This window comes from Prunus mume, linkage group LG2 (genome assembly GCF_029339155.1).
Source record: "Prunus mume cultivar Tortuosa linkage group LG2, ASM2933915v1, whole genome shotgun sequence".
Lineage (NCBI taxonomy): Eukaryota > Viridiplantae > Streptophyta > Magnoliopsida > Rosales > Rosaceae > Prunus > Prunus mume.
In genome coordinates, this window is record NC_142699.1 from 30,319,891 (window position 1) to 30,347,570 (window position 27,680).

At 35.4% G+C, this 27,680-nt stretch overlaps 3 protein-coding genes across 6 annotated transcripts; 2 read left to right on the forward strand and 1 right to left on the reverse strand.

Annotated features, from left to right (window-relative positions):
- Positions 1 to 7,256: 7,256 nt before the first annotated feature.
- ISA1 (isoamylase 1) lies at positions 7,257 to 16,804 on the forward strand. 3 transcript variants are annotated; one of them, XM_008225595.3, is made up of 18 exons: positions 7,261 to 7,907; positions 8,141 to 8,323; positions 8,496 to 8,588; positions 8,904 to 9,056; positions 9,349 to 9,440; positions 9,669 to 9,810; positions 9,894 to 10,001; positions 10,593 to 10,678; positions 11,371 to 11,442; positions 11,534 to 11,660; positions 12,474 to 12,560; positions 13,302 to 13,394; positions 13,918 to 14,076; positions 14,684 to 14,767; positions 15,270 to 15,350; positions 15,429 to 15,511; positions 15,599 to 15,716; positions 16,189 to 16,804. In XM_008225595.3, the coding sequence occupies exons 1-18, from the start codon at positions 7,377 to 7,379 to the stop codon at positions 16,447 to 16,449; spliced, it is 2,553 nt and encodes an 850-aa protein (XP_008223817.2). In that variant the 5' UTR covers positions 7,261 to 7,376; the 3' UTR covers positions 16,450 to 16,804. The 3 variants fall into 3 exon arrangements, with proteins under 3 accessions (XP_088901885.1, XP_088901886.1, XP_008223817.2); XM_089045759.1 differs by having other exon boundaries at positions 7,257 to 7,907; positions 15,270 to 15,511; XM_089045760.1 differs by lacking the exon at positions 14,684 to 14,767 and having other exon boundaries at positions 7,258 to 7,907.
- Positions 16,805 to 20,665: 3,861 nt separating this feature from the next.
- Positions 20,666 to 21,938, forward strand: LOC103323594 (DBH-like monooxygenase). The gene is made up of 3 exons (XM_008225596.2): positions 20,666 to 20,950; positions 21,063 to 21,261; positions 21,344 to 21,938. Exons 1-3 carry the CDS (start codon positions 20,810 to 20,812, stop codon positions 21,706 to 21,708), a joined length of 705 nt encoding a protein of 234 aa, XP_008223818.2. The 5' UTR covers positions 20,666 to 20,809; the 3' UTR covers positions 21,709 to 21,938.
- An 850-nt stretch (positions 21,939 to 22,788) lies between these two features.
- LOC103323595 (ethanolamine-phosphate cytidylyltransferase-like) lies at positions 22,789 to 27,670 on the reverse strand. 2 transcript variants are annotated; one of them, XM_008225597.3, is made up of 10 exons: positions 27,532 to 27,670; positions 26,425 to 26,848; positions 25,791 to 26,026; positions 25,455 to 25,606; positions 25,000 to 25,071; positions 24,333 to 24,400; positions 24,029 to 24,146; positions 23,756 to 23,821; positions 23,515 to 23,637; positions 22,789 to 23,159 (listed from the first exon to the last, which is right to left on the reverse strand). In XM_008225597.3, exons 2-10 carry the CDS (start codon positions 26,775 to 26,777, stop codon positions 23,088 to 23,090), a joined length of 1,260 nt encoding a protein of 419 aa, XP_008223819.2. In that variant the 5' UTR covers positions 26,778 to 26,848; positions 27,532 to 27,670; the 3' UTR covers positions 22,789 to 23,087. The 2 variants fall into 2 exon arrangements, with proteins under 2 accessions (XP_008223819.2, XP_088901016.1); XM_089044890.1 differs by having other exon boundaries at positions 24,333 to 24,430.
- Between the last annotated feature and the right edge of the window lie 10 nt (positions 27,671 to 27,680).

Here is a 27,680-nt window from a genome sequence, read left to right on the forward strand (position 1 = left end):
TTTTTTAACGATCCTACGCAAACTAAACATGGGAAATGAAATAAAGTGATATTTCTTAGTTACTTTCCTAGCACATGAGAAATGAATTTTCCATTTCTCATCCTTGAGAAAAGACATGGGAAATTATTTCGAGCATGGTTGTATATAAACATTATGAATATTAAATATATAAAGTAAAATGTAGAAAATGGTGAAACATCCAAAATACCAGAAAATGCCCTGGTTAATGCAAACATTGTAAATTGAAACTTTTTTCATATATAAAATCATATAATGGATCCTATTTTTATGGAATACAACTACCTATTTTATCTTTCTTAATTTTAAAATAAACCAAATCAAATCAATTGGCACACTCGTGAGCGTGTGCTAGTGAATATTAAACGGATCAAGATTGCAAGGAGTTTGGAATTCAAGTGGTTAACAATGTTATCTGTGCACTTGAAGTCATGTGTTTGATTTTTACCCCTCTTCATCTCGTTTGTTTAAAACGAAACAAAAACATACCAAAATTTTATAAGAAAATTAGGAGTTTATGTGAAATATTAAAAAATAATTATTCAAACAAGTTAATTTTCGATAAGTATGAAATTAAATAAACATGACGAAAATAATGCAAGGAGCATGCGTAGTATGAACTTCTTTTCAGTTTAAAAATTAGACATAGTGATGATGTATGTACGACTTAATATAAAAATGCGCCTCCAAAAATAATTAAGACTTGAAGAGGATAGAGAAAGAGAGGGGCAAAATGGTAATACTGAAAAAAGCTCACATGCAAGATAGAGGGAGAAAAAAGCTAAAGAGGATTTAATTTAAAATAATGAAGTTTTGGGGCGTGGTGCCATCTGCCTGCAGGGTCCATGCTGAGTTACAGTGAAAGCCAGAGGACGAAAAGATTGATTGAAAACATAAAATTTCCACATGGGACAGTACAACTAATAGTGGCAGTGGCTACGGAGACGTGCTACGGAAAAACTTTCAAAACAAAAACTGAAATTTGCGCTCCTTTCGGAATTGTACGGCTAAACTTCCCGCAACCCCAGAAGGCCCATTCCACTCACTTAATCTACACCACTACTTTATTCAGACCAAAAAAAAATAAAAAAATCTACACCACTACTTTCCTCATCTCTCCACTATTTTATGGCAAGTAAAGTTATAGAAAAGTTCATGTTTTTTTTTTTTTATCAACAAAAGAAAATGTTTCTTAAATGAGTAAAAGCGGTTATGGTAGCGTTTGACCGAAAAACTTATAAGGGTATGAAATTGTTTTTTCATGTTTGATAAGTCATTATTTGGAATGCAATACCTGACTCACTCATATGGGGGAGAATTAAGAAAAAAATTTCCTCTGACTTGGAAAAACATTTAATGTTGTTTTTTTTTTGGACGAACTTACCCATGTCATAATGTTCAAATACCACTTCTGTTTTTCTATTTTTGAATTTTCTGTTTTTTTCTTCAAAAGTTACAAAAATAATTTTAAAAAATACAAAATAGAAACACAAAATTAGGATAGAAAAAGATGAAAACTTTATTGAATGCGTAAAGCCATATCTATCGAGAGGCAAACATGGTAGCTGATACACTCTCTAAAAAGGGGAATACGGTTTCGTCTAGTTGTATATGGTTTGGCAATTTTCCTAAGGAAATTACACTTAGTTTACATTTTGATTTGTATGAACTTAAGATCGTTAGAGGATCTACTTTGTAATTTACTTTCACTTAAAAAAAAAATTGATAGTGAGTGTTCCACTACAATAATTGTAAATGCATTATGAATACCATAAACAACACCCATATGCATGGATCTCATATTTGTGATTTATATGATGAATAAAAAAAGTGGGAGACAAAATAGGTGCTCAAATAGTGGATTTATTATTCCAACAAAAAAAGAAGTAAATTTTATTATGAAAATAACATCAATTTTTACATGAACTGTTAAACTTATTTGACTTGAAAATGGTAACTGAGATTTTATACCTTCTGGTTGACAGTTAACAGATTTTGTTAAAAAGTTTGTTTATTGAAATACATCACTGTTCAGTTTTTGTCTAGTTATTTTTTCAAAATGATATATATTTATCATAATCGGAAGAAATAACTGAGTGCAAGAACCTCATTGTCGAGACATAAAAAAAAATAACCGAGTGCCCGCCTCAATGAACTCACTTCATGTCATAGATAAAGTAATCCACCATAATATAAATTACCTTATCATCAACATCAAGTAGAGTCAATCTTTCATATGTATTTAATTATCTTCTTCAATATTGTGGATATCTCATCCAATAGTTAAAGAGAATCCTACAGTCAAAATCTTTGCACATGTACATAAACGTCAAGCATTGGTTTTGGTGATTGGTATGGTCATATACTAAGGAGTGATTTTTCAGTCACACCACCATATGATGCGATTAATTAAAAATTAATTCATGTCGTCTGTCCATATTAAAACATGTCGATACCTCATTTTCAATCAACTAATTAAACATTTAACTGTTATCTCACATACAAAGTTTGACCATATATGGGGGGATGTGTAGTACGTCTTGGACTTTTGTGCGTATAGTGGCTGTGAAATTCAAAATCTGAAATGGTAATCACTAACCATCACAAAAACAAGCCACCAAATGTGCACATGGGAATGGGGAATTTTGGATATATGGTGCTGGTGGTGATCTCTAAACCCGTGATTTTCTGGAATTTTTGGTACGAATAAATTTAATATTTGTTTTTTCATAATGGAAAAATGCTTGGCAATTTGAGTTTTTTGTGTGAAATTAATTTAATATTGTTCTACGGCTCTCAATTTTTTTAAAGAAGAAAAGATGCCGTTTCAGACTTCACTGTAGCAGTAGTGACTTGACAATGTTGGGCAGTTTTTATCGTTAGATGTACTACTGATTCTGACGCATTCAACTCAAGTAGTGCAACTAGGGTTCCACCATGCAGAGAAGATATATTATTGTTTTTCTATGACTACTTGCTAGAAAAAGTGACGAATATGCTTTATTTAAAACAAGACAAATAATTAAAAAAAAAAACTTGGACTATTCAGTATATTTTATTGAGTGATAGAAGAAATGCAACAAACCAAACCAAGTCATCTCACTTGTTAACGTTATGACCTTTCAGGCTATTCTCAACCTATTCAAAATTTAAAAGAAAGAAAACCACTGTTCCAGTGTAGGAGCCCAACATAGGTTAAAGGGCCCTTAGTGCATTGGCAGCAAGAGGCCCAAGGGGAGAGTGGGGGGGGAAGGCAACCCAAAATGTGATTTCCAGCAATAAGGAGCTGTCAGGGCAAGCAGTGGGGCCCACAAACCTGGGCTGGCCCGAGCGCCAGCCCGCTGGCTGTGATGATGTCATCGTGTTGACGCCACGACGACGTCGGCAGGAGTTTAAAATTTTTAACGTTAGCGCGTGCAATGCACGCACCAACGTTAAAAATTTGACGCTACATGCTCACCCAACGGCTCTCTTCCACATGTCTTGGGCCATGTGATCGCCTTTTAAACATATCCAACGACAACCATTTTTCCTCGAATAAAAAATCGAAAAGCAACCCCAACGGCTCTCGCCACATGGAAGTTTCGGCTTTCCGATATTTTTTCCAAAGAATCCAACAAAGAGCAATTTTTGCCCAATAAAAAATCAAAAAAAAATAATAATAAAATAAAATACCAAAAAAATACTGAATATTATCCAAATTAATTGTTTAAGTAAACAAAGTTGTCCAAATTAATTGTTTAAGTAAACAAAGTTGTGAAAAAAAAAATGAATAGTATTTGCCATGGCAAGCCTTGCACTGTTGGAAACACAATATTTTTTTGGTGCTAGGGCCCACTATTCAAGTGAATAGTAGCTGCACTAGGGCTCCTTGTCATGACAAGGGGCTAACTGGTGGAAGTGCTCTTAGGCCTCCAAAAGTGGTTCCAACGTTCAATTCTTGCCCTGGCACGAAAGAGGTTCACCAACTAGGCAAGACCCAAGGCAAGATGAGCCTGAGCTCCTGTCTTCAGGCGATGATGTCAACGATGATGCCAAGATGGCGTTAACACACAAAAGTTAATTTTTTTTTAATCGTTGGCGCTTAACATACACGCGGAGATTGCACTCGTCAAGCAAGCCAATTGTAAAAAAATTTGAATATATTTTTTGTTGGCGTCAGCGTCTGCTTTCCTCCAAAGACTAGAAGCCACGTGAAGCTACCCGAGGCGTCTGATCAATTTTTCCACTACCATCCAACAGTTGCCAATTTTTATGTAATAAAAATTGAAAACAAATTGGAAAAATTCTCTATTTTTTTCTCATGTAAATACCTACCAATATTATTTACTTTCCATACCAAATCTTCATACAAATTCTTCTCCTATCTTTATTTTCCACTACTAAATTTCATTTGTGAAAAAATACAAATGACATCTTCCATCAAAATCAGAGGCATGTGGACAACTATGAAAGATATTTTGTTGTGTGAGTATTGAATCCAAGTTGGTCATTGCCCGATTATGGGCAATGAGATGAAGTTATCTCATATAAGGAGGAAAATTCATGGAGAATTTTGTGAAAGATCGGGTTCGCCTTATATGGAAATGACCTTGGCTAGTAGGTCAATTTTTTTTGAATAAAGAGTTAGGGAAATGGAGAGATGTGTTGACAAAAGCTAGGGACAACATTCGAAGCAGCAAAAACCTTGGCAACGAGGTAAAATTTTTGTAATTGTAGTTTTATTAAAGAGTTTTTCTATTTAAACCCCGTGCTTCTCTTTGTTCACCCCAAATCATGTCAGTAAAATAGGTCCTATAGAAATTCCACATATCCCCAATCTCTCACTTGAGCCCAGAGCTAGCTAGTTCTCCCCGAAATGCATTGAGGTGCAGCAGTTGACTAGACATCTAAGGGTAAAACATTGTTTCGATGCGAGCCGTGAGAGTGGTATCAAATCGAAGCAAATTCTGAATACTAGATATGACCTCAAAATAACAAGGGTCTAGGTCAGCCAGAACTCTATTGGATCAAATGACAAAGACATTGTTGAGAAAAAGATGGCTTTTCCCGGTTAGCTTTGAGTGAGTTAGTTTTTTCCTAAAACTCATGCACGTTCAATTGATGTTAATGCCAATTTTGAGCGCACTTCCTTCTTCTTTTTTGGTCGGGAGCCTACTCCACAATGTAATATCATGATATGAACTATGCATATATTGGCTCCTCGTTGATGGATTATTTCTTCTATGGTTCACCCGAATAAAAGATTGTTTAGGCATTTGATTATTATTGTATACATTTCATTGTCCATCGAAAAAATATTATCTTTTGCCTATATATTTTGTCACATCTAAATAACCAAATGTTTCTGGATACAAGTGAATTTTTACATAAATGATCTTTGAATGAGGATATAAAAAAGAACTCAATTCAGACCATGGGAACATTTTGTAATGGGTACCAGAAAAAAAAAATTGGCATGGTATCTAATTGTGAGTGTAACAAAATAAATAGATGAATACAATATTTTTTATTTATTTATAAACAATGAAATGTTCATGATAATAATTAAATGCCTAAACCATTTTTCATTTGGGTGTAACTTTGCAGAAATGAGCTTCTCATGACGAGCTAAAAAATAACAGTTTGGATCATTAAATTACATTTTGGGGTAGGTCCAATTGCTTTTTTAACTTCACATTAACTTACTAATTGATTTAGCACTTAAACTGCTCTTGTCATAAAAGTGCCGCATCACTATATAATCATGTTTTGCTTAAAAAATGTGTTTTTACTATGTCAACCCGCTATGAACTGGACACTTGATCCAAGCTAGAGGTGGACATCAATTCAGTCGATTCGACCACACAACTCTATTTGAATCGTATTGGCGGGTTTGGTTTGGTTTTGACCACAAAAAGTCAAACATTCTAAAACTAAACTAAACTCTAATGATTTGGTTCAATTGTAGTTTTGAGCTTTTATAAATTGACCTAAACTGAACCAAACTAGACACTTATATATATATATATACAGTTCCATTCTATTGAGGGATCTCTTTGGGTCCCCTACAATTTTTTTTTCAATGATCCATGCCATCCATTTTTCAAGTCCGCATTCATAGATCATCCTTACAGAATATTAAAAAAATTGGAAACCGTTTCAACATCCAATTGTATCATACAAAATCAATGAACACAGTGCTTCAAGAAAGTACTTAAATTTCAATAATACAATTGAGTAGTCAAATGATATCGGATTCAAGTGAGTTTTTGTAGAGATGATGTTTGAATGATTATATAAAAAATGGACAGTTTGGATTAGCGAAATACAATGCAGAGTGAGCCCTACAAGAGTATCCCTCAAATAAGCTTATTTAAAGGATTCCTCTATGAAATCTCATTACTCTATGAATTGGAACAATGAAATAAGCTTCTATATACATTTTTGCTTATACATATGCAATCCTCTTATTCATTACTTAGAGAGACTTGTAATTAATAGCTAGATAAGAATGTTGAATTTGAAGTTTAATGAAACTTTGAAGTTATATCTATGGATTGGAACTATGTTGGTTATTGAACCTTTAAATTTGATGGTATGTTGAATTTTTACGATGATTTGGTGTGTTGGAAATTGAAAACTATGTAGGAGGTTACGGATTTTTTAGGTCATAATTAGGGCCAGTTTGGTATTGCTGAGTTGTGAAAATAATCATTGTCAAATTTGCTGTGAGAGAAAGCCGTTTGAAGTTTGGTAAACTTTTTGTTAAAAGTGTTGTTGGTATTGATTCCAGCATAATCAAAAAATGATTGCCGCATAATCATTAAACCCAACGCCTCTTCGAAACTAATTCCTGCATAATCAGAAAATTAAAGCACTTCATTAGATGTTTTCCCTTATAGCTTTCTCTCACAACAATTTTTAACAATAAATAATTTTCTCATAGTTTACCACTGAGCTTCCCAATATTTAAAAATCACTTATCACCCCAAATAAGTAATGTAAACTAGCAATCAGGCTAATAAAATTGAAAAAATGCAAATAAAAACGGATTAGGCTTAGACTCAAAACGCCCGAATCAAACCGTGAAACATTAATTTGGTTTGGTTTCCTCAATTAATTTTGCTAAAACCCAACCAGGCCAAACAGTTTTTTATTTTATTTTTTGATAATGGTGGAGGGGAATTCAGACAGAGACTTTGGGTGCAAGCACACTTTGAGTACGAGCCTCTTCGACAACAAAAAACAGTTAACCGATCCAATCTGGACTGTGTCCACCTTAATCCGAACCCTTAACTTTCGTGGTGCTGGTCTACTCAGATATTTCCGGTTCGCGATCGAAAATAGCGGATATAACACATCAAATATGCTTCCAAATGCTCAAATTAACTCTCTCTACCATCCAAACCAAACAAAGAGGGTCAAGACTTCCTCTCACTCTCACTCTTCACTCTTCACTCTTCACTCTCACTCTCACTCTCGCTCTCGCTCTCATTCTCACTCATGAACCAATGGAGCAGCAGCAGCATCAGCTAACGAATTGCAGCACATGGTCCACTGCTCCCAAGCTCCATCATCTTCTTCACCAAAACCCACAACGCATTGCTTTTTCCAATGGAAGGCGCCAAAAGTCGAATCAGAAGAAGAAGAGTCTGAATTGGCGGATGCGAGGGTTTGGCAATGAGACTCCGGTGTTGGTGGTGAAGGCAAGTAATGGAGGGGCAGGGACTGATGTGGTGGAGACTGCGGTCGTCGACAGGCCAAAACTGCGTCGTTTTCAGGTGTCTCAGGGTCATCCGAGCCCGTTCGGTGCCACAACGTGCGATGGTGGGGTTAACTTCGCTGTTTATTCCGCCAATGCGGTTTCGGTTACTCTCTGTTTGATCACTCTCTCCGATTTAGAGGAGGTAATCATGAATTCAATTGAAAATTTGTTGCCAATTTCTCGTACTGTTGTAATAATTTGTTATGAAAACTTCTTTGTCATTGCTAAAATCCCAAAAGATTGCTTTTTAGTGGCTGTGCATTTGTGTTTTGAGTTTTACACTTAACTGAACTGAAATTGAAACTTCTGGGTTGCTGAGTTTCTTAATTTGTGTTATGTACCTTGTTATTTAATCATTGATATTTATTGATGTAGGATAAAGTTACTGAGCAGTTATCTCTTGATCCTTTGACCAACAAGACTGGAAATGTGTGGCATGTGTTTCTGAAGGGAGATTTCAAAGATACACTTTACGGATATAAATTCGAAGGGAAGTTTTCTCCTGAAGAGGGACTTTACTATGACTCTTCTAAGATTGTGTTGGATCCTTATGCAAAGGTGATTGACCTCAATGAGTGGCAGTGCATCTTTTATTCATAAATTCATTTGAATTGTGCGGTTTGTTTTCCCCTTTGTAAAATAATAAGCTTTTTTGCTTCCTGTGGATAACTCGTTTTGGGTTTTAACCAATGAAGGCTCAGACTTCATTTTATGTTTTACATTTGTTTAGGCAGTTATACGCAGAGGGGAATATGGGAAGCTAAGTCCTGATGGTAATTGCTGGCCTCAAATGGCCGGCACGGTACCTTCTTTTGATGATGAGGTACAGTGCTCATATGTTCTGTCTTAATTTGGTAACAACTCACACCTGGTTTCACATTTATCTCTTGCTTCAGATTTTCCATTATTCTCTCTTTCTTTTTGTTTTTTTTTTTCTCTAAACTTTTTCTTATACAATGTATAAATAACAATGTCAATTTAAACCTATGACTTGTATTTTCACGCCCATGAAAATCTTTGAGGAAAGTCAGTTCAAGAGAGTTATTCTTAAACAACACAAAAGTTTGCCAATGAATCATATTGCATTTCTTTTCTATGATGAATATTTTCCAACACTGTTTCTTCCATTTGATTTCAGTTTGACTGGGAAGGAGATTTACCGCTGAAGTATCCACAAAAAGATCTTATCATATATGAAATCCATGTGCGAGGGTTCACAAGGCATGAGTCAAGCATGGCTGAATTGCCTGGTACATACCTTGGTTTGGTGGAGAAGCTTGATCACTTAAAGGTCAGTTCAGAGAGCTTCTAGAAAAGAAAAAGAAAAAAGCAAAAGGCTTCCTAGGGATATTTATTTCATCATATAACAGGTGGTATATATGTATTCCCAACTAAAGAAGAATCATCATGTCATGTATGTGAGGATAAAGAGGAATGATCTTATTTACTACATACATGTTATTTAAGTGTTTAACCACCAAGTTATGTATTATCAACTCCAGCAGTTTCAATGTGATGATCATAAAATAATATGATACATGTTGATTTCTGGATGTTCTTATTAGGTTCTGTTCATTTTTCAGGAGCTTGGGATCAACTGTATAGAGTTAATGCCATGTCATGAGTTCAATGAGCTGGAGTACTTTGGCTACAATTCTGTCTTGGGTGACTACAAGTACAATACTTATGAATCTAATGAAAGCAAAATTTATAGAAGCTAACTTTATAGGGTATTAATCAACTAATGGGTGCTTTTTCAAAATAAGAGCACATGCACTGTGTTAAAAAGCAACTCAAAATGGGGCGTAACATTTTCAACTTTGGACTTCTTAGAATCTGGAGCAAAAGATCTTGGTGCATTGCAGTCTATTTATTGTATAAATCAATTTTCATTTGTTGCCAGGGTAAATTTTTGGGGATACTCAACTGTCAATTACTTTTCACCAATGATAAGATATTCATCTGCTGGCATACGTAATTGTGGCCGTGATGCAATAAATGAAGTCAAGTTTCTTATTAAAGAAGCACATAAACGTGGAATTGAGGTGATAGCTAATAGTAATATTATTCAGAATTCTTTCATTGAGATTTCATTTTGAAGATTTGTAAGATAGTTCTATTATTGCAGGTGATCATGGATGTTGTCTTCAATCACACAGCTGAAGGGAATGAAAATGGTCCAATTTTGTCTTTTAGAGGCGCTGATAATAGTATCTATTATATGCTTGCGCCTAAGGTATAAATCTGAAATCAGTACACTTGTCTTGTACGCTTTGACTTGATACTACTTTGATACTACTTTTTAATCTTTCATAAAGTTATAGTTTGAAAGTATTTGTTAAGGGAATGATGTGCACCTTATTGCTTCGGGTAAATTGGTTTAAACTGCAAGTGTTTTACCAGTCTCACCGATTATAACATCTGGTAGAAACCTGAAATAAGATTCCATTTTTACCATGGCATGCCCTTTTAAGCTATTTGCTCATGTGGTGGGCCGATTTGGCACCTCTCTGTCCATGGTAGCTCATTCAATTTTATCGGTATCCTACTTATCCCCTTATGATTGATTTTGCACTCCATGTTTCTTTTCATGAATTTTGTAGCTATTGAGTGGTCATTCCGAAATGAAGTAGCAGAACATTACTGTGCTGTTGCATTTTGTTTGTAATCATATTCCAAAAATATCTACTAAAACAGACACAACAAGAGTCTGCATTGTAAACTGGAAAATTCTATCACATTTTTCTCATACCATATTTTCTGATTCGATGTCTCTTTATACAGATTCTGGGAACTAAATCTATTTCCCCTTTTTTCTTTTTAACAGGGAGAGTTCTATAACTATTCAGGATGCGGTAACACATTTAATTGCAACCATCCTGTTGTGCGACAGTTTATAGTGGACTGCTTGAGGTAGAACATTCAAACTGCCCAATCTTGATTTTATCACATAGAATTTCCCAGCAATTGAAACATGCGATAGTGGATTTGATATGTGTGAAGATTTCTAGTTACAGTTGCAGAGATAATCTGCATTGTTGAAAGCCAAGCACTACTTTCTGTTGTTCATGAAATAAATATTTAGTGTTCAAAGATGAAACAATTAAACGAAGTGAATGGAGGGTTTTTGGGCAATATGAAGGGCTGTTGTTGGTCAGCTGTTTAGAGTTATTAAACTTAGCATATGCAGTATAAGGCTGAAAAGTACCATGGAGCACCTTTGAAAATAAAATGAAAGGGTACTGTTCCAGATAAATGCAAACTTCTTGAGTTAAGAAAGACCATAAATTGTGCTTGTAAGTGTTTTTTTGATAAGATATTGGGCACCAGACCACTGTGATGCTTCGCCACTGTTATATCTGAATTAATCTTGTTCATTTTCTTCTTGTTGTGCCTGTTATCTATCTTCTCTTCTATCATGTTTCCCCGAAACTGCGTCTCTAACGTTTTCCTTTGATCAGTTTAATATAGTTTTGGTTTCATATATATAATTTTGGACTTCGGCTATTTTTAACTATTCATGTATTTATTTTCGTTCATTGCAACCATCATCTTCATTATTCCAAAAGGTTGAATGGTCATTGTTTTTCTTTTCTGTGCAACAGATATTGGGTAACAGAGATGCATGTGGATGGGTTCCGCTTTGATCTTGCTTCTATTATGACGAGGGGTAGCAGGTTATCTGCTAGATGCTGTTTGTTCCAAATCAGTTTATGCAGGAAATTGGTGTTCATTTCATTCCTTTTATTTTTGCTTCTTTGTCCACAGTCTCTGGGGTGCAACTAATGTATACGGGGTTCCAATAAAAGGTGACTTGTTGACAACTGGAACCCCTCTTGCTAACCCACCATTGGTTGACATGATAAGTAATGACCCAATACTTCGTGGAGTGAAGGTTCTTACTTTAGACCTTTCTTTAATATAGCTTACATATTCTTTATCAGTATTTCTAAAATTTCTAAGGGCCATGTGAAACTGAAGTAGCCTCTTTGATACATTAAATTTATGTGCTCCAAAAAAAATAACATTTCAAGCTTCCTCAATGTCCCAATGTCTACATTGTAGAACATAGAGTATTGGATACAGTCGGCTATTCCTGTGAATGTCTAATTTAGGCTGTTAGAGCCAATGCATTAGGGGAATATGGAATTTATCTCACCTTGGTCTGTTTTTCAAAAACCCATTTAATCCATTCCGTTCTTAATCAATTTAGATTAATTATTTTAGCAAGTTTGTGACAACATGCAATGAGTAGCATCTTAACAGTAAATCTAATGTGACATACTCTTTTTTTTTTCTTATTAATCGTTAATATGCCATAAAATAGTTTGTGGCCACCTTGGCCATCTCTGTTTTTTATTGTCTATTGCAATAAAATTTGTTTCCTGAGAGATGCTTATAGACTAGAAACAGTGCCTGTTGGTGCTACTCTCAAATCGTGTACATATATTTTAAATTTTCCTCATGCTTCCAGGAGTGTCACATTTCCTTTGTTTTACTAAAATTGTTTTGAATTTTTGCATAACACTTTCCCTTGTCATATTTGTAATCTTGTTTCTAGAATTTGGCTTAGTTATAGCGATCCTGCACATGAACTTAGCTTACTGGTCTCTATGATTCGATCCTGCGTATGAATTTACCTTTTATTGGTATCTGCTAGTATTAAAAGGTTTACTGGTTGAGCTTTCTTTGTCTGTTTTTCAAACAGCTTATAGCTGAAGCATGGGATACAGGAGGCCTATACCAAGTTGGCATGTTTCCTCACTGGGGTATTTGGTCAGAATGGAATGGGAAGGTATTTTTAGATGTTACCCTGTTATACATCATTTTGATTTATCCAGTGACTGAGATAAAGAACATGATGACAGAATAAAACACAAAATACACAAATGTGTAGGGATCCTAATTGACCCACTCTTCTTTTCCCCGCTGTTATAGAACCTGCTGAACAATTAGCTGGAAAGGATGTGCCATTAAACATTAAAACCTAAGTTGTAGCGTACATCCCTAATGGGTTTTGGATGTCCAATCCAACCTTCTGATTCTGACAAGTGACAACTTTGCTTGCTTATCGATTTCACAACAATGTTTCACATAACTTTGCTTCAGATTTAGCAATTAAATTAGAAATAAGAGATTTCTTCCTATATCTGCTTGAAATTTCTGGAGAGCTTCATGCGTCAGAATCTCTTACAGTTCTTTCTTATGTTCTTGGCACCTCTTCATGTATGGTACTGAGTTGACTTTTCTGTATCCTATACCTAAGAATTCATCGATCTGGAATTGATTCATCAGATTGACTCTTAAACAATCTTCCAATGCAGAGATTTTGATCGTCCTAACCATCTCTAATTATTCTTATTTTTGGCATTAGCATCTCACACTTTCTGCTGGTTGATCTATCTCATCAAAGTCTTTAACCAGCAAGGAAATGCATTGATATTCGAAAGGGGAACTTTGGCTTTACTTTAAAACCTCCTTTGGCTTTACTGTGATTTTTAGTTAAATTTAATTTGTAAATTCCTGTAACTTTCAGTTTCGTGACACAGTGCGGCAGTTTATCAAGGGCACAGATGGCTTTTCTGGCGCTTTGGCTGAATGTCTTTGTGGAAGCCCTAATTTATACCAGGTAATTTAAGTTTTGCCTGTCTCTTTCAGTTGACGACGACTATTAGACCTTCGTATGTGATGTACTATTCATGTGGTCTGTTTATGTCAATTCATCTATCCTCATTTCTTCTCTTGAGAAACATTTCATTTTTATCTTCCTTCATATTGTTTAAATCCCGACTCCACAAGCCAGCTTTTGAGCAGTGTTGATAGATGACATGTTGGGTAAGATTCCTACAACTGCTTTTGTGGTGGGTTGGGGCTCGGTAAACAATTTGGGTTTTGGGGTTGTGATGGTAGAGAAATAGATGTAAGCCTTCCATATTAAATTATGGCGTGAAAGGAAAGTTCCCGAACTACTCAATGTGAAAATATTTGAAAAGTAAGCAAGGCCCTTTGTTCCTCATTTGTCTGAATCTCAGAGTTATGCCTTCTGAATTTAATATTTGAGAATTCTATCCCTGGAATTTAGAACACTATGTATATGCTTCTTCTTCTTCTTCATTCTCTCAGTAACACTCCTCATTATATCTTTGGACCAGGAAGGGGGAAGGAGGCCATGGAATAGTATCAATTTTGTCTGCGCACACGATGGTTTTACTTTAGCTGATTTAGTTACCTATAACAACAAACATAACCTGGCAAATGGAGAAGACAACAATGATGGAGAGAGTCATAATAATAGCTGGAACTGTGGACAGGTAAATATTGATAAACATGTATTTTCTGATAGTTGGATTCAGCTTTTGTTTGATGCCCGTGTTAATCTTTGTGATAATGTCACCACAGCTGTGAAAGCCTTATGATCATGCATCCTGAAATCTTAAGGCCTAGAGTATATCATCTGGCTTTATTCTGACATGTATTGTGCCCTTTTTGTCTTTCACTTTTCTTTTCACCCATATTCCATCCCTTTTTTCCCATACTTTTCGGTTTCATAATCTGTTTGATGGGAAATCTATTTCATTTTTTCTTCTTCCTGCTTTTAATAGTTTGATTACCCATGAAGAAGGAAAAGATGCTTATCAGGAGTTTATGGGAGACAAAAATCCCACATCTGTGGTGCTTTTGTCTGTATGTCTGGACCCATTGGCAAATGAAAAGGATTATATTATCTTAAAAACCAGATCCTAGAACAATCTTACTGGAAAGCTACTTAAGAAGAAATTAATTTGTTCAATCTGTTGATAGAATGCACTATGGGCTTCATAGTCAAGAGCTAGACTTTGTGCTTGTATCTTAGATGTGTACTCCATGGATGTGGTACTACTTTATGACACTAATTATCATCCAGTTTAACTCAATTAGGAGGGAGAGTTCGCAAGCATTTCAGTGAAGAAATTGAGGAAACGACAAATGCGAAATTTTTTTGTGTGCCTCATGGTTTCCCAAGTAAGATGCTATCGTTATAGTGCGTTTTATATTGGGACTCTTCATTTGGACTACAATGACCTCTATTTACTCATTATAACATGTCTATGTTGGCTTTGATTTCTTGTAATGTAAATCTGAGTTTTTTTGTTTTTTAGGATGTCTGTACCCACATTCTCAATTAACTGGAAAGGGGCATGGGCATCTACAAAGTTCATGGACACCTAAATAGTATAGCATTAGAGTTAGTGTGCTTTCATTCAGTGCAACAAAATAAGGGCAATTCGTACTACCCCTACAGTGTCGAATGGATCCTTTTGAATTCTCATTCTAAAGATAACAAGAGTGCCTAAATTGTTCATTAAACTTGATTTTGCATCATGTAGTTTCTGGAGCACAGTTCTATATTTCCCTGCATATATTGTTTAAACGCAGCACTTTCTAGATAGATTATGCTGAGGATTGCATTTACTTTTTGTCTGCTTACTGACTAACGTATTTCATTTTATCTGTTATTTACAAGGGTGTTCCAATGATATATATGGGTGATGAATATGGTCATACAAAAGGAGGAAACAACAACACATATTGCCATGATAATTATGTATTTTTCTACACCTTTGTCCATACTCTTTCTGTCAAACCCTTTTCTTTATTTATAATGGTTGTTGTTGTGCTGCAGATTAATTACTTTCGGTGGGATAAGAAGGAAGAGTCCTCATTGGACTTTTTCAGATTTTGCTGCCTTATGACCAAATTCCGCCAGTAAGCATCTGTTTCATGATTGCAATCATTTATACTTTGCTTTCTGACAGACGTTTTGTATCTTCTTATTTAATTTGAGTTATGCAGGGAAAGCGAGTCACTGGGCTTAAATGACTTCCCAACAGCAGAGAGGCTGCAGTGGCATGGTCATGCTCCTGGGGTACCAGACTGGTCTGAAACAAGCCGCTTTGTTGCCTTTACTCTGGTATTAACCAATCTCACTAATGCAATTTAGAATCAAATCTTAATTAATATATCTTGTTTATTGGTGAAATGGATATAAATGGAAGATTTCACATTTCCACGACCCCACTATGCCTTCATAAATAGGCCCTCAACTTAAGTCTTCATTAGATCACCATTCTATATAGGTACAGTCATAAATATATGTATACTATGAATCTAGACCATTGATAAGTTGAATTCTTGTTTAAATGTTTGGTTGAGACAATCTACGAATTAGGCTGGATAATGAATAGTATTTATACTCACATGCAAACCTTGTCTAAGAAATTGCCACGTTTAGCAGCATGGGCATCATAGGAGTAACAGGTTTTTGTTATTATTGAGATTAATAGTTTCCCTTTTGGATCTCATTGGTTTGTTTTGAGTTTTGGGGGTGTAATTTTGAAGTTTACTATTTTACTGGTATGTGACGACACTACGTGTTGATCCAGATGGACTCAGTGAAGAGAGAGCTGTATATTGCTTTCAATGCCAGCCATTTACCCGCAACCATTACACTGCCAGAGAGGCCTGGATACAGATGGGATCCCTTGGTTGACACCAGCAAGCCTGCTCCATTTGACTTTCTTTCTAGTGACCTCCCAGGAAGAGATATTGCAGTTAAACAGTACGCTCACTTTCTTGATGCCAATTTATATCCTATGCTAAGTTATTCTTCAATCATCCTGTTTCTCTCTCCCGTCGATCCTTAGCTTAAAAGCACAGGTGCAGAACCCATATGCCTTGAAGATATAACCACAAAATAAATTAGTGCATATTTATAGCCTTGTATTATGAACCGAGTCAAACAAATGACAAAAAGGCAGTAAATAGTTGCAAGTAGAAGAGATTTTGTGGAAAGTAGTTCACAAAATACTGTTGGAAGAGGAAAGTTTTGTGAAGTTGTAATTTGGAGGAAATCATGCTCAGATTTCTGACACGTCATAAAAAAATAAAGATAAACAATTATTGTAAATTTCAGTATGATGTGGCAGCTCAAATATTAAGAAATTGTGTATAATTTTCACATTACAATCTTATTTTCTTCAAATTGTTTGTTTGTTTCAATGATTTTCTCCTTTTTGAGTAAAGTTATTATTTGGTGTTCACTATGAGTGAATGATTTGGCCAATGTGAATTTATACTAGGTGGGCATAGTCTAGTTCTCACCCCAAATCGGAATCGGAACTATTCATCCAGTCTGGTTTGCCCATAAGTTGGGTTGGTTTCTGGTGTTAGACCGGATATATATAAATTTGTTTGAATTAAATTATTATTTTTTCACAAAACTCAACATTTTTTTTTTTTTGGCTTAAAAATTCACAAATGGCCAAATTTCAAATAAGAGGTGATTGTGCCAAGAAAAGAGAGGTGATTTCGAGTTGGGTTTGAGGAAAGATTAGTTATAAGCTTAGAAATTTAGTATTAGAAAATATTTTTATTAAAAACTTTATAAAAATACACAGCCGCTCTAATTTGGTCCCATTTAGTCTTTTCACTACAAGAATCAGAACTGGAACCAAACCAAATTGGTCCGGTTTAATTTGTGGTCAACTCAGTCTGATTTTTTATCAGCCCGGTTTTTTCTGGTTTGAATGCCATGTTACACTCAGCTGCTGTAAGGAATTTATCTAAGTCCTTTGTGTAGGTGGAACACTGGCATAATGGCATTTCTTCATTTGTTATTTGCAAAGTAATAAATAGAATATTTTCTATTTTATTTGATTTGGTAAAGAGTAAATCAATCCCACTCATCAAAAGCATGAAAATTAAATTGGTCACTGTGGAGATGTCAAATTGCCACATAAACATTAAATTTGCCACGTCGATATGAAATAACAAGAATAAAAGGTTAAAGTTACTCCAACAGAGTAGTTAAATCCTACATTAATTTGAAGGCGAGAAAAGAGATGTCAAAAATAAATTTTTTCATAAATATCAAATTGCCACATAAGCCATGAAATTCAATTTAACATTCATGAATATTTAGTGGCTATTGCCCTCATTTTTGTGATGACGCATGAATGAAACGACGGACTGGATTGATGAACAAATTGTTGATCAATTTCGTATCCAAGAATTAAGGTGAGCTAAAACTTAAAATCCAATTAAACCCAAGCATGCATGATCCCTTTTTGTTTTAATTTTATAGGACCAATGATCGAATTTGATACTTATAACATGTCGTTGTACCGTGGTATATGAAATTCAATATATTATATGTAGTTTAACATATAGTTCAACTAAGGCAAAATCTTGCCAAACTTCACTAACACTCAGATATTAGATGAGGACATTTTCTCAATAATAATCAATTATAATATCAAGACATCTAATTTACTTTGTAGCCTTATAGAAGTTAAGAAATTGTATTGATTAGAATTAAAAATAACTTAAAGCATGTTAACAAATGTGTCGGCAATATCAATCTCAAGTATAACAAACATGCTGGAAGAAAAACAAGGGGAAATAATGTTTGGTATCGGGTGAAGAAAGTTGAGGTTCCATCCCAAAATCAATTGACTATGGGAGAGTAACTCAACTCCTTATAAGCCCTTGCTAAATTTGTTTAACTTTCTAATATGAGACATTTTTCAATTCACATTCTCACATCGCACAACTGTTGGACATTGTGTGATTTGAGCCACAATATTTCTGTAATTTCCAATGCAGTCAATTAATTTGAAGTAAAGTAATTATCTTATATTTGCAAAAGAAAGGCGAACTAAGTTGAGCACTCAAAACCAACCAAAGTATATATATATATATATATTCAGAAGATTCATTGTTCTGTATTCTTAGGCAGGCCGAGACAAGGTTATTCGGCACAAGTTTGGCCCGATTAAGTAAGGTTCAAGATGGCACAGCTCGTATTTTTAGGCAGGCTGAGACAAGGTTATTCAACACAATGGGTCAGGCTAGAACGAGGCTCGTCGTGGGTCATGTTGGCCAGTTTAAAGCCCATTTATTAAATTATATTTATTTTAGAGATATTATTGTATTTATATTTTAAATTCAAGTCTATTTCTTTTATCTAATAATATATTTCAAAATTCAATGTTCTCTTTATAAATAAAATAATAAATTTTTTTAACCCGAATAATATTCTAGCCCTTTTTTATTTTGAATGTAATTCAAATAAAGTCATTCACTTATTTTTCCAACAAATAATAATCATATTTTTACAACACATAATAAATCTTTTTAGTATATATAATTGTAAAAAATATTGAAATAAAATTGATAAAAAAAAAATGCAATACATAAGTCGAGCTTAAGGTGGGCCCATATCGGCCCATTTAATGTCCCAGAATGAGTCTGGCCTAGTCCCATTTCAGTTGGAACCAGACTTAATGATTTTCATAAATGGACGAATTTAGCCGAACTTGTTTATTAAATAGGCCGTCTTAAAATGGGTCGGGCTTGCTCGACACGACCTTTTGACACCTCTTGCAGTCAAACCAAAAGGTTTAGGATTTATTGGGACCCATATATATTATAGAGATGGTCAGCAAAGTAATAAGTGGCAACACTCATACAGTTCCACCCACTTATGTCTCTGGCTTGGTGGTGTTGAAGAGACCATAGAGCACATTAAGGTAGGCTCATACTATGAAATCGACCACTCCAATCTAAGCTTTCCTAAAACCGACCACTTCATTCCAAGCTCTCCTAAAATCGACCACCGTATAACAGCCCAAGAGTCACAAGTAGTGGGAGAGTTACGGGTGCTGCCAATGGAGTAATGTGAAAGAGACGAAGGGGTTGGAGAAAAGTGAGAAAGACATAGGAAATTTTGAAGCTATTGAGTTTGTGTCATAGTTTATCTAACCTTTAAAGATGTACATTTTATGTTCTTTGACCTTTTTATAATGAGAAGAGCAAACGAAGTTGAGTTTGAAACTTAATTTTTTATCGCATAAAAAAAACTTTATTTATTTTTATTGCATGTACATGTACAAGTTACTCACGACGTGACAATTCTAATTAAATTTTTAAAAATTGGGCATTTCTAACATAACAAATTTCGTGAGGTTTTCTCACACATTGGTTCATTTGTTGGCATCTTTAGAACTTAAACACATTTATTACTGAGTAGAAGTGAGCTTTTTTTAACATGTCGGGCCTTTTGAATAAGGTTATATATAATAAGTCTTAAAAAGTGATGATTATTTGATTATTTGATTATTGAGTTGGATACACAATCACATTTATTGTTCTAATGTAGCAAAAAAAAAAGAAGTCAAAAATAAAAAACTCATAACCTAATTTCCACAAAAATTTAATAAAAAAGAAATATATAAAGGAAGAGAAGATGAAGAAAAAAGAAAGAAGAAGAGAGAAGAAGCATATTGGAGGGAGAGAGAGAGAGATGGATACATGGAGAAGATTGAAGAGAATAACCTTTGAGAAGATAGCAGAGAAGAACCCTAGGGAGAATAAAATGAAAATGATTTTTCATGTGCACTTGTGTGTTCTTTTTCCCTAACTATATAATTAAGTGTGTATCATCTAAACTGGGGTGTGTGAGTTGTATTAGTTAGTCGGGTAAGAAGAGTATTAAAAACCCAACTTGTATAAAATAGTCAGGTAATTAAATAATACAAGTTGATACCAAACACCTGACATAGACTATTTACTCATATTCAGAGTCTAATACGGTGTACCAAACGAGTAAATTGGTTGTTTTAATGAGTTCAAGTACAATTAATTCATAGGTTAAATTCAATTAGGGTCATAATTCATGGTGTAAAACCGTTGAAAATCTTAATTAGGATCTTAGTAAATAGAAGATACTTACGGCCCATGGGCCATGCCCACAGGCCAGATGGATCATTTGGCTTCTGGAGAAATCTAGAGACCCACAGAAACCTCTCTCTCTTTCCAAGCATTTGCCTCCTTCCTGCCTTTTACAGAGACATACTCCTAACCCACCTAAAGCTCCAGACTTTCAGGTTGTCTCTTTCCACTCTCCACCAATCCAATCAAGTTAAATCCTAAAACAGTCAAAAATCAGCAGCATCCCAATTTTCATAATTCTTTAGGATCAGAAACGCAGTGCAAAAATCATCCATGGAAGACCACTTTGTCTCAGAAGGAATGCAGATGAAGACGATGAAGAAGAAGAGGAAGGAGGTGGAGGAGCTTGACCAAGTCAACGATGACTTCTCCGACTTCTCTCTTTCTTCCCCTGCCAGAAAGATTCGCCGCCTGGTATGCAAAAGTTTCAATCTTTTCTGCTTCTCTACTTCTCTTTCAGGCTTCTCTTCCCAATTCTGTTCATTGTTATAATTCAGTATTTTCTGTGTCATTATTGATGATATAGGATGCTCATCTGCCACCCATTATGGAGGAAGAGGAGGCTGAGTTTTCATTTTCAGCTGCTCAGAATCAGCTGAAATCGGAGGCTCCAATTATTGAGGGATTGCCCTCAGAAAACCAAGAAAAGGCCATTGTGCTCTTCAGGCCTGTCAACAATACCCCAGTCTTCTCTCTCCATTCTGACTTGATTTCTGGCTTTAAGGGTATGTTTGGCAATTACCCATTTGGTTTTATTTGTTTTGAATGATTTCAGTAATTGATGATATGGGTTATTTGGTTTTGCAGACCAATTTCTGCGCTCCAGCCATTTTGGTCTGAGATCGTCAGCTGAGGAAGATGATGAGGCAGTGCAAAGCAACAGCAATCAGTGTAAAGCTGTTGTTCCTTGGGTTCCCAGTCATCTATCTCCTGCACCATCAATGGAGGTTTCACAAGCAGACCCTCCAGAGGAGCTGATGGAGGCTGAGGGGATGGAAACAGCAACAATGGAGATTGAAGAAGAGAGCCCAGCAGCAGGGCAAGCCATGGCAGATGGGTATGGTGGTGGGATGTGGACAAGTAATGAAGGCTTTCCTCAGTGGCAGCAACAGCATTGTATGATTCCACAGCCTCCACACAACACAACCACACCCATCACATGGCTGCAATGAGACCCAAAGGCACAGGGTTTCTGGGTTGGAAATTTGGATGGTGCCTCATTCTTTTTATTGTAGTATTTTCAACTAGGTTATATTTATATATAGAGGTGTTTTTGCTCACAGCAATCTGTTGAAACACCTAAAAAATAGTGTTGTAATGTTAATAATTGTAGTGTAGGAACTTGTAAAAGAATGATTTGCGTGTATTATGGCTTTAATGATCCAGTTCTAGAGATTAATAATCTGGTTTGGAGTTGCTTCGGAATAGATAGACTCTAGGGCTTAGTTTTGGCTTTCATAAGAACTATCTTGAACTCAACTCAAATTCAGTCCAAGCCGAACCACCGATGAGGTGTGCTGTGCAAAGAATTATGTGATCTCTAGGCCCTAGTTTTGTTCGTCATGGGCACAAGGGCTTGAACTGTACTGTGCTGTGCAAAGGATTGTATGATCTCTAAATCGTAAGGAAGAGTCCTAAATTTCATAGAAATCAATTTAGTTTAGAATCTTAAAAACTGTACACAAAATACACAGTTCAGTTAATACAATTCGGTATTTGTCCAGTTCTGTTTAACTCGGTCCAGTATGGTTTACTTAATATGTTCCTCAGCTAATAACAATGTTTTCTACTGATCTCTAATTTTTACTTCGGCAAGGGAGATTCTAAGATCAAATCTCTCTGGCGACCCCTAGTTTTTACTTCGTCGGAGGAGATTCTAAGATAAAGCCTGATTCTAGATCGCATCTTGACCCCGAGTTTTTACTTCATCGGAGGAGATTTTAAGATCAAGTCTTTAGTTTGTCTGAGGAGATTTTAAGATCAAATCTCTCTAGCGACCCGAGTTTTTATTTCATCAGAGGAGGTTTAAGATCAAATCTCTCTAAGCAAGGGGCTTGTAGCTGAATTGGTAAAGAGCATTTGCCTCTGCACCAAGTCTCAGGTTCAATTTCACTCTTCCCAATATTGCTTTTATAAAAATTTTAAATTTAAAAAAAATTTAAAAAGAAAAGAAAAAATCAAATCTCTCTAGGGACAGTTACATTTGTTTACACAGCATAACCTTATGAATCAAAACTATGAGAACAATGGTATAAAAAATGGGATAAGTGTAAACACCCAAATAAATTGATTATAAATATGCACAGGGAGTTTGACGAGGTTAATACATTATTGAGGATATTCTCATCTATATTCTAACAGAGATACATGGAAATGGGAAAAATAAAGGCTATGTAGAAGTCTGATGGGGGTATCCTTCTATGTCGTTCCCCTCTATTCTCTTCTTGTCCTTCTAGCAAAATGGCAGTTCCTATGGCCTGAACAACACGTAGCTCTTCAATGACTGCCGATCGACTTCACTATTTTAACTCATAAGAGAACTATAGAAGAGCTAGTCTCCTGAGACGTATGTCTTCTGTGCATAGTATTTCTTTTCGCTCTCTGCCTTTTTCGCATTGCGTTTCTGCATCAAAGACAACAGGAGGAAGAACTCTATCAGAACTTTAGAAAGCAGACTTTTTGCACATGCAAAAGATATGGTTAAGACGTGTTAAAACACATCACTAAAAGAGGTACAATACGTTAATGAGCTTTATTAAGAAAGGCTATACTGGTTTAAAGATAAACACCAAATAAGATAATCTCAAGAGAACATGCCAGAACTCCTTATAATCATGATATAGGATTTAACCCAACACAAACAAAGATGGCCACTTTTCTTGTATAAAAGTTATTAGATATGGTTTCGTATCTATCTCTTGACATTTGTAGTGCATACAAATTACAATCAAAACGACAGATAAAGATTTTTAAGTTACCATGTAAGCATCATGATTTGCAATTATCCTCTGTGATACTGATGTTGTTGTTATATTTTTGGGGCTTTCAAGTAATTTGAAAATCCCCATGCTCTTGGGAACCGAATAAGGATCACTTTCACCCTGCACCATAAAATAATCCCATTCAATAAACCAAGTCTCGGCTGTAAACACAAAGTTCAATAGTGATCAATTTTAAGTTCAATAGTGATCAATTTTGAAAAAAGTTCCATCAACTTACAGTAAACAAGGAGTTGTACTCGGAAACTGTCCCGTGCACAACCAATGAAATGTTGAAAGTCGTTACCTGAAAAATGCAAGAATATAAACCTCAGATACAGTGATTAAAACATCTAAATCAGGCATTGCATCAGAAAGATTACACTATTAACAAAATGCAATGAGTCAACAATGTGTATGCGAAAGAGAGGGATCGGGGGAGTGAAAGATGAGGGGGTGATAAAATACAATGACTTGGTACACAATAAAAAGATAATCTGATACATTTACTCACCATGTCCATGGTAACTTCCCAAGGAGCACCAATGATGACCTCATCAACATAACGGCAACCCAATACACTAAGACTACGTTCGTGTAAATGCATAATTGGATGGTGCCCTCTGTGTTCACTGAAAGTAAGAAAATTTTAATTAATTTTTCATCTTTTTACAAGTTTACGCTATTTGACCAAGGTAGACAGGAAGATAAAAAATTTAAGCTTATCTTCTAAATATAAAGATAGAAAGAGAATAAAATTTTCAAGGCGTAAGCATACCAATGAATGAATTGATGTCAACTCAAGAAAATGGACATACCTCACAGTTTCGTCATTGTGGATGCCAACGAGTAGAAAGTCTCCAAGCTGCCTAGCATTCTTGAGGATCTGAGCAAGCACCCACAAATGAAATATGGCCTTCATATAATAAATGATGAGAAAGCGATTTTACAGCTCTTCATATAGAAAAGGGAGAATGCTGTAATGAAAACTCCACAGTATGGAATTACCAAACCGGAGTCATTATGAATGTCACCTGGCAACGTTCAGCTGTTCAGATACAGCATACACCTTATGCGTTGCCAGAAGGTCAAACTTAACCCACAAGGCTTCAATGGGTACCCTTAAAACTAATAAGTAGCAGACTAATATAACGATCCACAACAGCATTTCATATATTAATGCAATGGTAGAATCTATTTCTCTCTTAAAGCAATGGCACTAAATCATGAAAGATAGTGAGTACTAGAGCAATACCAGATTGAAGATAAGGACATGTCACCTTAGAGTGCATTATAACAAAAGACCATCATGAAGGCTATTCATAAACTACTTTGAGTTTATAAGGTAAAAAAATTGTCATTCCTAGGTACACCTACAACTTTGAAACTAAATGCAAAATAGGAAAATGTACTACAAAGATTCAACTTTAAACCATTAAAAAAAAAGTAAATGTTTGCAAGAGTAACTCAGAAATATAGTTGTACCTCAACATGTCCAGCATGAAAGAGATCAAATGCCCCATCAATGTACACAACACGAGCATTTGGTCCAGGTCCCTGAGAATATGGAAGGTCTCGTCATGGAGAATCAAAAAACACATTATGCCCAAAAAAACCAAAAAGCAAATTTTACCCTTCCTATTTTATCTCTACAAAATAAAATATATACGAAAGAAAATGAAACCTCAATTCCAAGCTACGGTGAAAAGTGATTTACTATGTTATCCAAGAAATGGGAATTACAGGGTGACTTCTTGGTCTTTACATGTACCAAAAAGAGGTCTGTTTGTTCATTTTCAAAGATACTTATTCTCAAATGTCACTAGATGCATTGGAGCACAAGATCCTCAAGAGGAGCATAGTCTGTAAGATATGAAATACTAATTACTTTTGAAAAACAAGTTAAAATTAAAGGTACCAAGATAGCATGTGAGGCACACCTTTCCATTAGAGAATTGCACAATCCGTCGAGACGTTGGTAGAAACTGAGATAAATGGGCACTCTTGGGTCGACTTTCTGGGGTTTTAAACATGGATGTTTTGTTTTGATCCTCACCACCATTCGTATCCCTTAAAGAAGAGAGTATCCTCCCTACATGATTATTGTTAGACCAACTTAAAATAAGAAAATGTTTTCGGTATGCAATTTTTTAGCTGTCTAGGCAGATCGTTGATCAAATGTCTTCACTTCTAGCAAGCTTGACCGTAATAGAAGTCACAGGTGGAATTTCATAATAACAAAAGCAGTCTGAGGGAGACAAAGAGAATCATAGTACCTACAATATCTGTGCTGGAGACACCTTCAGTTCGTTTAATCTGCTTGTAGCGGCCAGCTTTTTTTGCCAAGGCATAAGCATCAGTTCCATCTGGCAGCAGGCAAGGATCATCACCATGTATGATATAGTCAATCTTATGCTCATTGAAGAGTCTGCTCATGAATTGCTCAGTAATTTCATATGGAGCTTTCGGTATGACTTCATCTACCCACTTCAACCCACTAACAAGAACAAGTCTAGAAAGAACTTCAAATTAGATAAGAATAACTAGTTGTATGTATTGCATACAACGATCTTATTAAATTTTATCAAAGGCCAACTAAATTGTGCAGCAGGAGATTATACAACAGTCGCAAGAGTTTCTGTTGGAACAATACAAAGTATGGATGGACCAAATAGTTCATTCTAATTCCAAGGTTGCTGAATAACACTATTAAGGAAACTAACTCTGCAAAATATGTGGATAAACTGCTTCATATCCATGTATAACAACATAATCTGTAACTTAAGTTAGTAAATAAGTAACAAAAGGTCCAACTCGAACTCACATAGGAATGTTTTGGCATTCCAATATAAACATGTGTTCTTGAGAATTAGTGTGTTATCGTTGATATTTATGTGCATAAACACTAACCTCTCTTCCATGGATAAAACAGGTGGACCTTTATTGGCAATGATCTCCTCATCACTAACAACACCCACCACCAACTCATCTCCCAAAGCCTTGGCTTGCCTCAAGGCATTGGCGTGGCCATAATGCATGAGATCGAAACACCCATCCATGTAAACACGAATGCGCTTCTTCTCACATTTCTTCTTATGGAAAATCCCAGAATCAGGCCATAAATAAGGCAACTGAGGAACTGTGATTCCACCGAAATAGCTGGTGGACAAGCCGAGTAAGGCAGCCGTGAGCATTAGACCACCAAATACATGAGGGTGATTGTACATTCCATCCCAAATCCAGTTGTTAGTTTCATATTCCATGTTGCCACACTTTTTCCTCTGCTTTATATTTTCTCTCAGCTCTACTTTCTCAGTAAGAGGAGACACAAAACCTGAAACCACAATGGCACAAAGAAAATCAGAAATCAACATAGCAGAACAATTGCAATATATTTTTGTCTACTTCATACAAAATTCACATTGGTTTTCTTCCTCTAACGTGAGATTTAAACTTCACTGAAATACAAGATAAATGAAAAACACTAAACAAATCTAGAGCTTGAAAAAACCCAAATATACCAAAAATATGTCAAAAAGAAAAAAAAACGCAAATAATAAAGAGAATTTGGGAAGTATATTATTTGGAAACTGTGAAGAGGCGGTGCAAAGGAAAATCATTGAAAAGTTATTCACTTGGTTCAGCAATAAGACCATTCTGTGAAATTAAGGGATGCAAATTCTAAGCCCATCGAGAAATTAATGCTGCATGGAGAACCAAAGATTCAAGAGAATCGTTGAGAAAATTCCATATACAAAATTTAATTCTGAATCTAAACAACAAACCCACCTGAAATTCAGAAATAATTGAAAAGAAATGGGAAGAGATGTTATGGAATATAAAAAATCTAATGGTAAAGTAAAAAAGAGAAAATGGGAAGAAAACCTGGGCAAAATGGACTTGAGAAGTTCAAGGAAAAACAAAATCCGAAATGAAAAATATCAATGAATTGAGTATTTATTATGCTGACCCAGATCTAAAATAATGGTTCTTTTACAAGAAAGTTGGAAAATTTACCTTTTTTGTGTTCGAGCTCTGTGTCTCCTCTTTGCTTCCTCTCCGGTTTTTGGGTGGCCTCGGAATTGAAAATGGGAAATGAAATGAAACAAGCCAAGCAAGCCTATTTCTCCAAGTTTCTTTCTTACAAAGCCTCTCTGGCTTCAAAT

Coding starts and splice junctions, on each gene's coding strand:
- LOC103323594 (XM_008225596.2), top strand. CDS start 20,810: ATGGAAGACCACTTTGTCTCAGAAGGAATGCAGATGAAGACGATGAAG. Junction 20,951..21,062: donor CCAGAAAGATTCGCCGCCTG/GTATGCAAAAGT, acceptor TTGATGATATAG/GATGCTCATCTGCCACCCAT. Junction 21,262..21,343: donor CTTGATTTCTGGCTTTAAGG/GTATGTTTGGCA, acceptor TTGGTTTTGCAG/ACCAATTTCTGCGCTCCAGC.
- ISA1 (XM_089045759.1), top strand. CDS start 7,377: ATGCTCAAATTAACTCTCTCTACCATCCAAACCAAACAAAGAGGGTCA. Junction 11,661..12,473: donor CAATACTTCGTGGAGTGAAG/GTTCTTACTTTA, acceptor TTTTTCAAACAG/CTTATAGCTGAAGCATGGGA. Junction 15,717..16,188: donor GCTTTGTTGCCTTTACTCTG/GTATTAACCAAT, acceptor GTGTTGATCCAG/ATGGACTCAGTGAAGAGAGA.
- LOC103323595 (XM_089044890.1), bottom strand. CDS start 26,777: ATGGAATATGAAACTAACAACTGGATTTGGGATGGAATGTACAATCAC. Junction 26,027..26,424: donor GTTTTATCCATGGAAGAGAG/GTTAGTGTTTAT, acceptor AGTTCTTTCTAG/ACTTGTTCTTGTTAGTGGGT. Junction 23,160..23,514: donor CAAATCATGATGCTTACATG/GTAACTTAAAAA, acceptor TCTTTGATGCAG/AAACGCAATGCGAAAAAGGC.